This window comes from Merops nubicus, unplaced genomic scaffold (genome assembly GCF_000691845.1).
Source record: "Merops nubicus isolate BGI_N331 unplaced genomic scaffold, ASM69184v1 scaffold4306, whole genome shotgun sequence".
NCBI classification, from domain to species: domain Eukaryota; kingdom Metazoa; phylum Chordata; class Aves; order Coraciiformes; family Meropidae; genus Merops; species Merops nubicus.
The window spans coordinates 22,616-38,703 of record NW_008615468.1 but is presented as its reverse complement, the minus strand read 5'-3'; the positions used below and the strand labels follow the sequence as shown (position 1 = coordinate 38,703).

The following is a 16,088-nucleotide window of genomic DNA, read 5'->3' as shown; positions in this document are numbered from 1 at the left end:
GAAAGAGTGAGAACACAAAACAAGAAGGTAAACCAAGCAGTCACACTTATAATATACTCATGTGCTCAAAACTGACAAAAAAATTCTTGCCTTATAGTGATGTTTTATGCTAAAACTATAAGGAAAAGTAGCACACAAAATGCATAAAACAGCAAAGCCATCCTTTATTTGCCTCTTCTGCAGTTCTGAATTTCCAGAAGACACTCTCCTCTCTTTATCTAAGCACCAGACTCAAAATGAGGATCTGAACTCAGAATTGTGTATATTCTTTTGTTTTAAATGGAAATTTTGAACTTCACAGGCTGTCAGTTTAGTTTAATGAGTCTATTTGTGTTCCCAGTCTTAAAACATGTGCAAGATGGGCAATGCACTTTGTGACATCCTCCCTCATATCGACTGTAATGTTTCTGACATTTAAAAAACTACTTGTTTTGAACGTGGCAGACGGATCATTTCAAAGCAGTAAGAACTAGTAGAAATGTAAAGCTGTGATGTATGGTTCTGTCGAGTTACGCTTGTAAAGATTAATGCAATCTGGCCAATGCAGAATGATTGAACAGATAATGTATCATACACACATATCTTTCCCCCTCAAGTCCACAGATTACTTTTAATACCTCTGCAGTTTCTGTGCTTCCACTGGTTTTCAAAATTTAAGTTCCTCATTTTATTTGAGCATTTAAAAAGCAAGAAGCATGTGAAGGTTCCTGATCAGACAACTGTGGGCAGGCAAGATCACTTCTTCACTAGGACGACTGGAATTAGCAGATAAATTCAACAGTATAAAGCGTGTAGTCTTACAGCTAGAAACTTAACAGTGAGAGCTTCCATTAGCATCTGAGCATCTATCCATTAAAATTGAAAGCAAGAAAGAGGATAAGGGTCCTTGCCAGTGAGTGTTACAGTGACTGTAATCCATTAATATGTTGCACACAAATTCTAAAATATATTTCAGCTACAACTACTGTAGAGGGGAAAAAAAAAAAAAAAAACACACAAAATTTAGTGGGGCATCTTCTAAGTTTACAAAAAGGACTATTTTTTCCTTCAGTTGAACAGGGGTAGTCTTAATAACCCAAAGTCACTTCCAGTTCTCTGTCCATTATTGCACTGATGGAGCCCTAGTAGTATTTGTTACCCACTGAAATAGCACTGAAGATGAAGCAGTTCTTCAGGAAACATAAAATACAAAAAGGTGCTACGAAAAGGTGAAGGGGCAGAGGTGACTCACTTCGATGATCCTTCTAACTCATCGTTAATCTGAAACGAATTCTACAACCAAACTTCCTGAAGACAACACTAAGAGCAAGCTGGAGCAGCTCTCCTATGAGGACAGATAGAGAGTTGGGGCTGTTCAGTCTGGAGAAGAGAAGGGTCCGAGGGGACCTAATTTTGGCCTTCCAGTATCTTCGGGGGGCCTACAAGAAAGCTGGGGAGGGACTTTTTAGGATATCAAGTAACGACAGGACTAGGGGGAATGGGGCAAAGCTGGAAGTGGGCAGATTCAGGCTGGATGTGAGGAAGAAGTTCTTCACCATGAGAGTGGTGAGACCCTGGAAGGGGTTGCCCAGGGTGGTGGTTGAGGCCCCATCCCTGGGGGTCTTTAAGGCCAGGCTGGAGGCGGCTCTGGGCAGCCTGATCTAGTGGGAGGTGCCCCTGCTCATGGCAGAGGGGGTGGAACTGGGTGATCCTTGTGGTCCTTTCCAACCCTGACAGATTCTGATCTGTTTTGGCAGAGGACTTTGGAGCCCTGGTGGCTCGGTGGTTGGACTTGATGATCTTGGAGGTCCCTTCCAACCTAAATGATTCTATTTACGTAGGGTTGTGTCAAGAAGAACTCAACATGGCATCTGGTACTCCATTGCATAAGCACTCAAGAGGGATTTTCTCCTGCAGGAGTCACAACTAAAGCAGAATGGCAGACTAAAACAGAGATCTGTCCTTCCCAATAACCCTGTAAAGATCTCTGCTGTGTTCTTTGCAGTTCTCTGGTACATGTGACACAGAAGACTTGCTGTAACTACTGGCATGTTACATATATATATATAGTATGACCACATTGTCTCATCTTCAGGAGTAAATACATCATAGAAAGCTGAACCCCTACAAAGAGGGCTGCAGTGCTTACAGTACAGGTACAGGATGTTAATATATATAACAGCCAGTTCCCACCAAAGGTGATTTAGTAAACAGGCTGCTGAAAATCAAAATTTTAGGACCAAATGCACCAGCTTTTCTTGGTCTTGGTAGCATTGTCCCTGGTAAGAGTTTGACATCTGATGCTGCATCTTGATAATCATAAGACAAAAACTTATGCTTGCAGGACACAAAAGGTAACAAATCAAAGCTGTGACCTGCTAGTTAGATGAACTCCAGTGCTGCTGTTCTTCCATATATCTACGTTAGTAAACTGAAGAAGAAATATTTTGAGAAGAATAATGGCAAACACAAGGTACAATTTCAACTCCATCTGTAAATCATTCAACTGAACAAAGGAAAAGAAAGCAAGGGAGAAGGGGCTTAACTCCTGTTTTATACTGTATCGGTAACATAATGTTTTCTATAAATGCACAAAACCCTTTCTGCAAGAGTTTTACTTCCCTACGGAGTGTCATTTTCTGCCTGGAAAGAACGTTAGAAAATCAGGAGTTGTGGATTGCCTTCAGACAATTTTTGTTCTTTCTCTAGCCTGGTGGCTGCTGTGGAACTTATCCTTGACCTGTTCAGAGGACATTTTCTTCTCAATTCTTTGACACACATTTGTGTGCATGTCCTTTCCCAGTTTTCCTTTGGTAGTCTTAGCTCCTCATATCAATCAAATCTTAAGCTCTTAGTGTGGCAAAGTAGCAAGTTACTAGATCAAAGAAAGAAGTTGCAATTGCCTCTGATATAGCCAGTAAATAACTTCCACATGTAATACTATCCAGATTTAATTAGAGTCTGTAGGATGTCTCTGGCCCTATGTTGCCAGTGTAACAATTTCAAAAATTTTAGTTTGTTGAGAACACTACTTTTTAAATTTAAATCCACAGGAGGAAGAAACTAATAACTAATATGCAAATACAAACAGCACCTCAAACTATAGTATACAACATTCAGAAGAAATTTTTACAATTTGTCCTGTTCACAAAAGTCCTGATGAAGTTCAGGTGAAAGGCTTGTGAGCCTCTAACAATAACATGACTGTTTCTCAGGGGCATATACGGGAAGCATTAAGCAGTTCATGATGAATAAAAAAAGCTTATGTATGTTAGGAGGAGACAGATGTTTGGCAAAGGAAAATGGAACGTTTCAATTAAATGTGTATGAAACCAAAATTCTGCCAATTACTTGTTTTCTATCAAATGTATGAAGATTTCCATTTCATATTTTGCTTTCAGCGTTTTGCAGAATTTGTCACCAAAAAATATGGCTGAAGCAGCCAGCTAACACTGAAGAATCAGACAATGAGGTGGCTACTGAGAGCATCCACATCTGTAGAATATACTTGTATTTGACAAAAAAACAGAGCGTGAGCCTTTCTGGTGCCTAGGAAACAAGCTAACCTGTAGGAAAGGTCATCAAGAAAATTACTATTTTTGACAGCTTATTCAGTAGCTACTCTCTCAGTATTTCACAAACTCTCCTCCCTCCATCCAGCTGGTACTGACACAGTGGAAAACTGAACTGAAGATGACAAACTGGGAATCTAAATGTCTCATTTACAGTTAATTTGGATTTGATCAGTAAATGTTATAAATGGCAGGTTTAAATCTCTATGTAGTAAAGATGTGCTGACTGGAAATTATTTTATACATGTTCTTCCCCCGACCCCTTTTACTATAATGTAATGAAATATTTTTTTGAAACTTGACATGTTTGTGAAACTTGACATTCTGAACTAGCAGGTTTTACTGCATAAGCCAGAGCTACACATTTAAAGTATGTCCTTCAAAACTACTCTGAATGAGGCAAAGGGAAGAAGATAGGTATATGCAAGGTGTTTCGCTGAAGCAAGATTATCTTTAAGAATTTCCTTGCCTAAATGCACAAAACCACTCTGCTGACATGCTCTGTAATTTAAAGGATAACTATTACTGTACCAGTTCCACCTGTTAAGCAGATCTGCACAACTGATACTGTACTCTGATGACTTAGTGCAAGAGTCATACGAAAGACAGGAATCACCTCAGGTCCACTATCTGCATGAAACAAAGGAACTGGAAAGAGGGAGAAGGACACAAACCTGCTTTATTCAATGAGTTTCTACCTACCATTATCAGGAACTGGTTCCATGTCCCACGGGCTAAGCTTTTCAATTTCACCGTTGTCCCATCTGATTCACCAAAAAAAAAAAAAAAAAAGGTACTCAGAAGCAAAAAGGAAAACATTCTTCATAATGAATTTCACATTACAATTGTGCTCCTGATTTTTTCCATAGGAAACTTACCCAATATAAAAATCAACTTTACAAAGCCCGTATCAAGGAGTTGCATAAGAAAAATAAGCCATACACTTGGAAAAATGAGGTAAACAACATCAATGGGAATATATGAGAAACAGTACTAGAGGAGTGAGGATTTTTGGTTGTCATTCTTTTTTTTTTTCTTTTCCTAACCACAATAGTAGCTATGCAAGTCTGTGGAATGTTTCAGAGAAAGGAAGAACAGTAAATGAGGTATTTGCTATATTAACATTTAATTTGATGAGGAATACCACATTAAGCTAAAAAAAAGTAAGTATTAAGTGAAGAAACTGAAGTTAAGGGCCAAAAGGAAGCACAGTTGATATTGATAGTTTATCTGTAAATTCACTCTGATACTTAACTATAAAGTATGCACATCATTTTGAGACCTCTCCAAATCCTACCACATTTGATCAGATTTTCACATGTTTTTAACAACACAAAAAATGCTAATGAGTTTTGCTATTTCAAAGATATGAAATGCCTGACTAGATCAGTTTAATGCCCTACTAATCCAGCTAGACCAGTAATTTGTTTCTTTGGGAGATGTTATTCACAGAGTCTTTGTGATCCTGTTACAAATCCATTTTACACACGCTTCCAGCATTCACCATCATTGTATTCCTCCAGGCACTTTCGTGAATGCATCCCAATCTATTTCTTTTAGTATCTGTTTATTTTTGTCTAATGCTTTTTGGAATCTGCTAATATTCTTTCCACAGCTTTGCATGTAAATGCTACTCCAAAGTTCACTACCCACAATGTTAAAAAAAGAAAAAAACACAAACTATCTGAAACAAATCCTGTACAGACTTCAACATGCACTGCTAGCTATGTGTCCTAGTTTGAGTTGGAACAGAACTAATTTTGTTCAGAGATTTTACTTTTCAGCTCAGTCTCTTCTAACTAACTGTACTTTCTGAAGGTAATGGCAGATTTTCCGCAGCCAGTGTCTGTTCCAGCACTGATAAGGCTCCATGTTCAGAGTCTCTGCCAAGGACTGCTGTGCAGAAAAGCTCTTGCTTATACTTGCTCCTGTGCAGACCAAGGTCACAGTTAAATCTTGTGTGCCACACTGGGGGTGCAGAAAACAAAAGGCCGCAGCTGCAGGGAAGAGTGGCCAGGACAGGGGACCCTAAACTGTCAAGTGGGGGAATCCATCCCATGTATGCCATATTCAGTATAAAGCCAAGGGTCTTGAGGGCCAAGCTCTTTTCTTCAGTGGCCAGTGTCCGAGGAGGATTCCATCTGTTCTGCCTTCAGTCCCAATCCATGTGTTCCAGAATCTGGCTCCCATCTGCCTCTGAGTCCTGTCTGGGAAAACCCCAGTGCCTGCTCCACAGCATCAGAGGTGCCAGTGATGTAACCACCGTCAGGAACATTGGGTTCTATCCTGGTTTTGTATATAATCCATTTTATTATTAATATTTTCATTAAAGCTGATTTAGTTTTCTTTTCCGATCCCCAAGTCTCTCTCCCTTATTCCCTTTTTCTTCCTGTTTGGGAGGGGGAGAGGGGTTAATAAAGAGCATCTGTCAATCTAGTGGCCAGCCATCCTTAAACCTTGACATTCTGTCACTACAGAATTCAGCCTAATACCCCTCTGTTCGTCTTGTCTAGACCTACCGAATTTATATCATGTATGTATGAATAAGGCCACTGTTCCCTCAGATGTCTTAGCAAACATACATCTGCAATGAAAATCATCTGGCACTTTTTTACTCAGTCAATTTTATGAGGTTCTTCTGGAAATCCTTGCCTTTAGGGTGATACTGTTGTCGCAAAACTGGATTCTTTATGTGGTGTGCAAAATCCAATCACCGTCGAGTTGAGATATTTTCTTTTATTCCAGTTTTGTGCAGGAAAAGGGTGCCAGGTGATAATTTGCAAAACTAGTACACCTTTGAGACATAAAATGGGTCTTATATAGTTACAAAGGAAAAACTAGCGTAGAGCAAATGACTGGTCAGTCATATCATCAGGCCTAACTTTATGTATGAAGACAGGAAATTTAGTATTCCCTTATCTCGAGGCTCCTACTATCTTTTGGGACCACTCACCACCTAGGAGTCTTCTCTAGAGGAGTTGTTTGTGAGTCAAGGTAGAACAGTCACATTCTCTAGAAAAGCTGCATAGATCTTTAAAGATCTCTCTTTAGAAAGTGGTCTTTAAAGAGCCCTGCATTTTTTACCTAGTCACTTATCAAGCCAACTTTAAACCAGCTCCAGACTTTCCTGTTTAAGGCTGGTGCATTAAAATACTGAAATATTCCTTAGCATTCACAGAAGAAAGTAGCCTAGGAAATTTGCCATAGAATCTTTTTCATAACTAGAAACTTGGCCAAGAAAACAACAAATAATCTCATTAGACTTACTCTCAAGGAACAACTGCAGTAACAAACATATGAAAGGTATAACATATAGAAGTTAACATATATTCCCCACAGTAGCATATCAAAGAGTTTGAGTTAACAGATAAAATCTATTACTTGGAAATAAGATTTACTTGTATCTTCATAATGGTATCTGGACTCAGTGGATTTTCACTCTGCACATCATTTTACACAACAAAAGAAAATATCCTAGCCAGTAACTTGAGTATTTTTACACCTGCATCACCTGCAGGAGATATGTTCCAAATGTACTATCCCTAATGCCTGAGACATAAGTAAAACATCAGCACCCTTTTTGTTTGCCAAGATCCTCTCTTTAGGTAAGAGAAAAGTCCAAAGGAGAAAGAAATGAAGACAATAAATCAGCGTACAAACATTCTGGAATTCAGTTTTTTGTCTGTACATACTTTCTCACTGTCACTGTGGGTGATAAAGTAACTGTCAGAAAGAAAAAACAAGTATTTGCACATACTGACAGATCCTTTATACGTGGAGCAGTCTCAGCTTTAACAATGTTAGGAACCTGAAACAGTCCTTTCTGGTCAGATGATCTGTTGCAGAGACTTAATGTTGATGCCACTTTTATTTAGGGCACATTAAGAGTGCCAGTTTGCTAGTTGTAGCTGTAGAAACAAAAGTGAAAATTCACTTGCCAAACACATACAGGCAAGAACTTCAATCTGGAAGTTACCTACACCTCCCCACGAAGGGAAATCAACAGGATAGATGACAAGTAAAGTAGATGAGACAAGGAACCAAAATACATAATGCAATCTTGGCAGTCTCACAGAACTGTCTATTAGTCTTCCCTTGCTGGGGGAATCCAAAGCAAGCAAGAGACCAGAGCCGTTCCAGACAGCTTGGTTGGACAGGGCAGGACAAGGACAATGTCTCGATTCCAAACACCGAGGCCCAGTGTCATCTTTTTTTTCACCTTTCTTCTCTGTCATGGTTACAGGGGCTGGGACCAGTTTATCCTTATGTGGGTAGAACCAAAACTGCATATTCTATACTCTCTATGTCAGTGCTCATGGGCTGTTAAGAAAATCATGGGTAGCAGCTGCCCAGGACAGACCTCACACCCCAGGCTATAACAGATAAGGAAAGAAGTTCAAGGTCAGGGGAGATGTTAACACCTTTCCCACCCAGCAGGAGGAGTCCTCCCTGTTAATGGGCCCATCCATGCCTCGCCCCATGACTCATACAGCGCTCCCCCCAGGAGCTATTTCTGTTTAATGGACCATCAAGGACCCACTGCATGACTCATAGACTGATATCAACCCATTGTGAGATGCTCCACCCAGGGGGAGGCGTCCAGTGCTCCCACCTGGATATAAACTGGGGTTCAGTACAGCACAGGGGGCCTTACCCACTGGATTTCCAGAGGACAAGAGCTACCAGATCTTTTTCTACGAGACCACTGTTTCATCTGGACTGCTACCACCACCCTGACTACAGAGTATCAGGTTGTATTCTGGCTCTGTCTGGGGTTTTCCTTTGTATTATTGCTTTTATTTTTTTTTCTTATTAAATTGTATTTCTGACTTGGAGTCTCTCACTGGTTTGTTTTCAAACCATTACATTCTCCCTCTGTTTGAAGGACTTTTGTCAATATGAAAGAGGGTGCACAGGAACACCACAATGTCAAGCCAACACAGGGGGATAGTAGGGAGTCATGTTTCAGAACCAGTCTGAGTAAAGAAGGCATGGGTGAAACTATCTTGTTGACTTGCATGTTCCAGCCCTTCCTGTTTAGGAAGCGATTTCATTCCACTCTAATACCCTTGATTTGCTCAGTTTGCCATGTTTGAACAATGTATCTGATATTATATGCCATCATGGAGACAGTATTGTCTCCTGACAAGTAGACTGGTCAAAGGGATTTGACTGTTTGAAGTAACACAGGGTTATGCTATCTGCCAGTTATCTAGCTAAACATAACCCAAAGGTGAAATTACAAGTGGGATCTACACAATTGGGAATATGGCAGAATACCACTAAGCAGTGAAAAGACTCAAGTTCTGTCTTCACGTTCATGCACCAAGCATGAAGAGAGAGCAACACTTAGAAACATCTTCTAGGTGAGTCTCAAGTGATAGCATGAGATCATATTACACACGTATACTTGCTCCTGGGGACTATAATGTGAAAGACCAAAGCATGAGAACTTGAAGCACAAGGATCATGGTGTCAGCCACAACAGAAGAGATTAAGCATGCCCAGCCCAAAACCAATTAGGAATGAAAATTAATAATTAATATACATTGAGCATTGCTTTGCCTGCTTTGTGGAAGACATTCGCCATTACACATTACTGAAAACAATTCACAAATATGAAAGAGGTCAGTAACTTTTTACCATATTAGCATTCACTGAAAAATGGCCACAATGTATTACATATTCAGCATGCTAGATTAGCAACCTGAAACCCTTAAGAAGTGATAATACAACAATTAAAGTAATTAGAACAATTTATATGGTCTCACACCAATAAGGCAGGTATGTAAGAGGTAACCCACATTACTAACATGAGAAGTGTGAAATCTGTTTATACTTACTTGACACTGTAACACTGGAAGTGACTATCTGGATATTGAGGCTGATACGGTTCTTGACCCAACACTGTTCCAAACCACCATGCATCATCAATAATGGATCGGAATCTATCAGCTAGAGTAGAAAAAGTTTGCTCAGCTATTCTATTAGGAAAAGTCATTTAACTGTGATTCTCTTACATGCAATTAGAGAAACTTTTCCTGAGTGTATTTCAATTTCAAGCTCTACACCCAATTCAGTAAAAGATGAGACAACTTATTATGCAAAAAAACCCTGCAAAAGCTAAAATCCAACTCAGTTTGCTACTTAGCTATAAAATAAGAAAAGGGAGCACTAGAATCTCAATATGTTTTGGAGACTGTACCTTAGATCTATGGTAATTCCTCCAAAATGCTTAGTACAGAAGTTAGGAAGCTCAAATTTCTAATGGGCAAAGGGACCTTACCCACCAGAGAGCCCTCTGAAGTTAGAAGCAAGTAGCATCTAGCATATTGAACAATTAGCCAGGACTATTTTTTTTTTATTTCAAAATAAGTCTAGTCAAATACTTGGACAATACACTTACAAGCTTGCCAGTTCCTCTGCCGTGCTTCATCATAGAACTGACGTAATATAAGGAAGTCAATAACATCTGGCATATCATGGTATCTAGATTGAAAGAAAAAAAATTCTTCACACGTGTGCCTTAGTGCTTTAGGAAGAAGTTTCAAAAATAATGTATTGAAGTACTTCTCAGAAAAATAAAGATGCACGTACCTTATGGAAAATGATTTGTCTGTATGTTTTCCGGTGGCATGGTCTATGAAAGCAAGCTTGAGGCAACACAATGTGGGAGGACCAACTTCATATCTAATTCCAACGATTTTTACCAATTCCTGATCCTGCAGGTAAGAACAAACAGCTTCAGCACCTTCTGGACTACACGCAGACTAATTTAACATGAGTTAACCAAGCGTATGAATTGTACTCAAATCCAAAAAGCCAAAAATATTGAAACCGTTTTACACTTCAGTGGAAGACAGCCTGTCAGACTTGGTGATTTTAACACAGGTATTGATACTCAGGCTTCTCACAGGCAACTCTAAACATACTCTGATTACTGAAGACACTTTATCCTATAGCTTCCATAAAGAAACATTACAGGAAACAGCATAACCTCACAAAATTTCTCACAATGTTCTGCAGACAGTGTACTAGAACTCTTCATTCACAGACCACTAGTACTGAACCCGCAGCATCTGCAGTGCAGACCTACCCTAAGTACGACTTTCCTCCACGGCTCCTTGTGTGGATTCAGTTGATAAATGTTATTTCTTCTAACTGCTTCAATGTAAGCTTCATGTCCTTGACGGAAATATATTACCTAAACAAAAAGAAAACCCAAACAGTAAACATTTTCCTATATTTAGTAACCACAACAATGTCAGTTAAAACAAGCATTTAAAGATTTTAATTCCTGTTCCTACCTCATCGCCCATCTGAGGAACAAAAGGGGATCTTCGAAGAGCTGTGTCTGTTATCCAGACCGGAGGATGCCAATCATATGACAAGTCCAAGTTTGCTGGTTGTGTTGAAGTATTGGCCTTCAGTTAACAGAGCAAAATCAGACATAACAGACATACCAGTGACATGGCATCAAAACAACTCATTTCATTGTAGCTTGGCTTAACTTTTAAAAGACTAATGTACATTTCCAAACCATATTAGCAAAATTCCTCGAAGCTTGCTCAAGTTGTAACTGTCTTTGTAGTACTAATACTAAGCATTCCTTTCCTGTAGGAAGATTTTAAGGAACAAAGATTACGATTATGCAGGTCTTAAGAGAAAAAGTTTTACGATTTAGATAACAGTCTCAGTGCCCAGCTAAAAATCTAACAAGCTGCAAAAAACTATTTGAAGATGAAAAATTATGACAGATATTGCACTGTAAACATTCATATTAAAGTAGTTCAAGAAATATCATCTTAGAATACTTGGAATAAAGTGAAAGGATGGAGAAGAAACATACTAAAATTACCCAAAGCATTAAAAAAAAAAAATTGTTTATTTCTTGATGGTAGAAAACTGCAAATAATAGCTGTTATAACTTAAGAAAGGATATTTGTTTAGATTAACTCTAAAACTTCAGTAACTTAAAGAAATAGTAATTATTGTAACTCAAAAAACTCAGCCCAAGTATGTGGCCACCATAAATACAGCAATTATACTCCCTAAGTTTTAAAAAAAATGTTTAACACCAGACAGTATAACAAGGTTTTAAGTTTAATATTCTGCACAGTTGTTTACTAATCACACTTCCCTTTTGATATGAGCAACCCTGAGAACTGTATTTGAGAAGTGTAAATTACTTCACTCAGAACACAGATTGCTCCATACAAATCAGCAGATAACTTGCATTTGGTATGGTCCTGAATTAATTAAGTTTACAATGTATGTAGTAATAGCAAAACCCTGTACCAAGGGCAACAAAAACTACTTTAAGAGTTTCCAGTGAAGAGGTCTAAAAATCTAGGAGAGAAATTTACTGAAAAGTAGAAGAAATTAGCTGCATACCTCTTCCTGCTTTTTTGGTTTGGGCTTTTTTCTCCTTTTTCTTCTCCTTTTCCTTGGAGGAGATGATTTCTCTGCTGATACTTCATCTTCTGAAGTACTGCAGTACCTGACAGCTTTTCGTCGAGACATCCGCACGGGAGGCTGCAGGTTGATCCCTGCATCGGCAATCCAGTCAGAGTATCTGCTGGAAGAATCACTGGCCACAGCAGATGGGGTCAGGGAGGATTACAAACACAGAACCAAGTTGTCAGTATTTCAGAATGCCAAGTACTCTTTTGAGAAATATCTGCAGATACAGATGGCTTTTGAAAGCACCATCAAAAGAACTGAAATTACTCTGACCTACTGTAACAATTACTTCGTTTGATATTGAATAATTTTCTGGGAACGTACTAATTCACACCGTGTTTTTTTAAAAAACCTCAAGTCTGGTAAATTCTAAAATCAGTAATTACATTCAAGAATGTTGTGTAATTAAATTCTGGAGTAGTTAAGAGCCCTACAGAATACACTAGCTAGACATTACAATTCTTTAGAGACAATTATACAATTCATACAGGTATACATTTGCTTTTTTTATATTTATATTTCTGTTTTCTAGTTCTACTGCTCTAGAGTTCTTGAATATGTAAAAAAGCCATAGTAAAAGTGATTTAAAAGTTATGCATAACTTCAGTCCTAAGTAAAATTATAACCCTAGCAAAATTAAGATTTCAACCATTTTTGTAAGAACAATCAGCTGATGCTGCATTATTAACAAAACAAACCCAAACAACAAAACCTAACAAAGCCCCCCACTCCTCACAAGACACTATAAAAAAAAAAAAACACTTTCCAGGCTATCTTCTTTCTCCTTACCATCTAGCAAAAACACAAAAGGACTTGAAACTGCATTAAAAGACAGAAATGTTTTGATGAAATGGAACACTGTATGCAGTACAATGTGGTCAGCACAGTAGAATCATAGAATCATTTAGGTACCCTACAAAACATTACATACTTAGAAAACAGAAGTTCCATAAAACTTTTAACTTGCCAAAATTACAGTACAGCTTGTTACAATAAAAGCTGGGATTTGTTTGTATGCTTTTACCTGGAACTATTACTGTTGCTTTTCTTGTCACTTCTCCACTCTTCCTCTTCCTCAGATGAGGCAATGCCATCACTTTCTTCAGCTTCCTGAATTTAAAAATACAGTCAGTCCAAAACTTTCTTACAGCCCATATTTTAAAGGGTTTGAAACATAAAACACATTCTGCATTCACATCTGCATATTACCATGTTAGGAAGAAATTTGGTAAAAAGAGTTGTTAAAATGGAAATGACAGCATGTTTTGTAGCCAATTTCAACTTACACTACTAACCAGGAGTGCAGTATTATTAACTTGTATATATTCAGTCACATTTTATTAGCCACATGTGGATCCACCTGCTATAACCACTCTTCACAAAGCAACACTTCTAGCACCCTACCATGTGAGAGCTATATTTTTCTAGTCTAAGAGCAAGTTCACGTTATCAGACCTAAATGGCAGGTAGTTTTGATTCCTTCAAATTCCAGCCTCATGCTGCTGTAATTGGGTCACAAAGTACACAAAATCTATCTCACTAGAACACAAAGAACAACTTAGATTGCAAGAGGAACAAATCAAGAACTAGCACATCTTCCATCTGTGCACAACATGGGTATGTTGTTACATGAGTAGCGCTTCTATGATATTTCATTAGGTATGCAGGTTAGCCTCAGGTGATTTTTCCAATTTTGCTATCAATTGATTGACCAAGTACTAACTGGGTGTATTCATGCATATGTCTCAATGCAAGAAACTGAATAGTCAAGCTAAATCAAAAGATATTACAATGTAATTCCCTGATTGTTGTTCAACAATTTATTTGCATTTACTTCGTGTTTTAAATGTGTTTTTTTTCTGTAACTGAAACGACTAAGTATAATGCTTTGCTCATGTCTCAAGTTCTATGTTAAGAAAAAATAATAAATTAAAAAGAACACAAGATTTAACTTGCAACTTCAAGTTCAATACTGTTTGAATTAGTCCAACCAATTACTTGTCATTTTCCGAGAACAAAGTTAACAGCCCTCCCCCTAAGACCTGTTTGTACAGTGTACAGGATGAACACTACTCACTAAGTTAGTTCTCTTTTATCCCAGCATTTGTAAGATTAAAGTAAATAAACTCATTTACATGAAAGCTTGGCTTCTTACAGTATTACTAGTTTTAGTGTTATTAGATCTAACATCCCTTCTTTAAAAATATTTAAGTATATGTAGTATTCACAAGACACTGCACACGACTATTTGCACTTTGTGTGCTTTGCACTTATCAGGTGCCAGAAGTCTCCTGTCAACTCCTTTTCCACTCTTTTCCCAAAATAAGAAAAACCTGAAAATTAATTTATTGTTTTTAAACACACAGAAATTCTTTATTAGGAGGACAGGAGAAAAGAGTCAATTTTCAAAGAATATCATTCTTCATCTTTCTTACAAAATAATCTTACCTCCTGAACGTACCCCCATTCTGCTCCCTTAACAGAAGTGACTAGCCCAATAAGTTCAGCCTTCTCTATTCTTTCCAATTCCTCCCCCTTTACGATTATTTCCTTGTGTGCAAGGCAAGACAACTGTAGTTCAAGCAGCCCTACCTCTGATTTACAGCATCTGATAACAGTCAAGAGCTCCTGCTACCCACACCTAAATCCTGATTCAACCCAAGCTCAGACTCAGCCAGAATGAACAGACTCTGTGGAAGAACCACACTACCAGGCTGTAACAATGCTTTATCAAGAACCTTCCAAATTTCCAGTTTTAGGTGTGTGTGCATAGGTTTGGAAGGTTTTCACAGAGAAACAGCAAAACAGATCTAAAATCCAAACTTCACTTTAAGATAACCACAATATCGTACATCCTTTCTTTGCCTCAAGCTCTGGATTTAGTTTAACAAAAATAGTTCAGCCATTTGTAAAGTGACAAGAAAGACTGCCATTATTAAACCAACTCAAAACTGGGTCTGAGAAATGCTAACAACGATACTTACAGAAATACTTCCTCTGGTAAAAGAGGGTAGGATTTTTATTTGCTTGTTTAAGAGAGAAGAGGCATATTTACATGAAACTGCACTTATTTGAGGAAGTCCAGTTCAAATTACAGAACTCAGGAGAGAACCCACCTGCTCCATCAGGCCAAAGCAATCATGTCTTTCCTCATCGGAAGACTCCAGTTGTTCGATGTTGTTCCGTGTTCGGTAACTGCGATATTTCCGTCTATACAGTCTACGCTTAGATTGTATTAATGAAGACTCAGAGTCACTCTAAGTTATACAGGAAGTGGAAAAAAAAAAAAGTTACGTGGAAGTATGTGACAAACTTTGAGCGTGGAAAGGCAGCTAAAAGAATTGCTAAACGTAAAAACAGAAACAGTCTCATTACATCTCAGCCTGATCACATTAAAACTCCTGTTCACAAGAAATATCTTTTCCTGTAAGCCAGCAGTTTTCTATTTGCTGTCCCCAATTTAAGAACCAGTAGTTGTTCTAAGAAATTGGTCTTTATAAGCTACTGTGACAGGTCCATTCAGATTACCTATTAAATATATTTACAGCATCAAGACATTACCTGCCTACAACCATCCACAATTCTGAGAGGACCAGAAATCCTCAACTCACCCCAGTGAAAGCACCGTGCAGTAGGATTCTTGCACCAAATTGTTTTGTGCTTCACAACACAGACAATCAGGCTGCTATGTCATAAAAACTGTAAAATAATCAATTTTTCCTTACCATTTTTTTCCAAAAAGCAGATAATGAAAAAACACATTAAAACCAGGGCAAGTCTGAAAAAGTTGCCCCATACACAAGTATGTAAAATGACAAAAAGTAGTAAAATGACAAGGGAATAGCAATACAGCCCATAGTTCTTCAAATACAGGACCCTGAACATTCTCAATTGCAACTCAGTGCTTTAGCACAGACCTGCAACAACTGCCTTTGAAACTTTAACTACAGTAAAACCTGAATGGCCTGAAATGATGCCTGCCTTCAAAAATTACTACCTTACATGGAAGGAGGCAAAACTGAAAGAAAGAACAATTCTAGGTACACATAAACCAAACACTGTCCTGCAATAAGT

General features: G+C 38.2%; 1 protein-coding gene across 1 annotated transcript in view; it reads right to left on the bottom strand.

Moving 5' to 3' along the window:
- BRWD1 (bromodomain and WD repeat domain containing 1) overlaps positions 1-16,088 on the bottom strand; it is a 58,057-nt gene that overhangs the window by 19,398 nt on the left and 22,571 nt on the right. The window contains exons 19-27 of the mRNA XM_008942519.1: positions 15,131-15,271; positions 13,039-13,124; positions 11,946-12,141; positions 10,859-10,975; positions 10,648-10,755; positions 10,149-10,273; positions 9,958-10,040; positions 9,395-9,506; positions 4,254-4,315 (exon numbers count right to left, since the gene is read on the bottom strand). Coding sequence (XP_008940767.1) covers positions 4,254-4,315; positions 9,395-9,506; positions 9,958-10,040; positions 10,149-10,273; positions 10,648-10,755; positions 10,859-10,975; positions 11,946-12,141; positions 13,039-13,124; positions 15,131-15,271 — 1,030 coding nt within the window. The remainder of the gene's footprint in view (positions 1-4,253; positions 4,316-9,394; positions 9,507-9,957; positions 10,041-10,148; positions 10,274-10,647; positions 10,756-10,858; positions 10,976-11,945; positions 12,142-13,038; positions 13,125-15,130; positions 15,272-16,088) is intronic.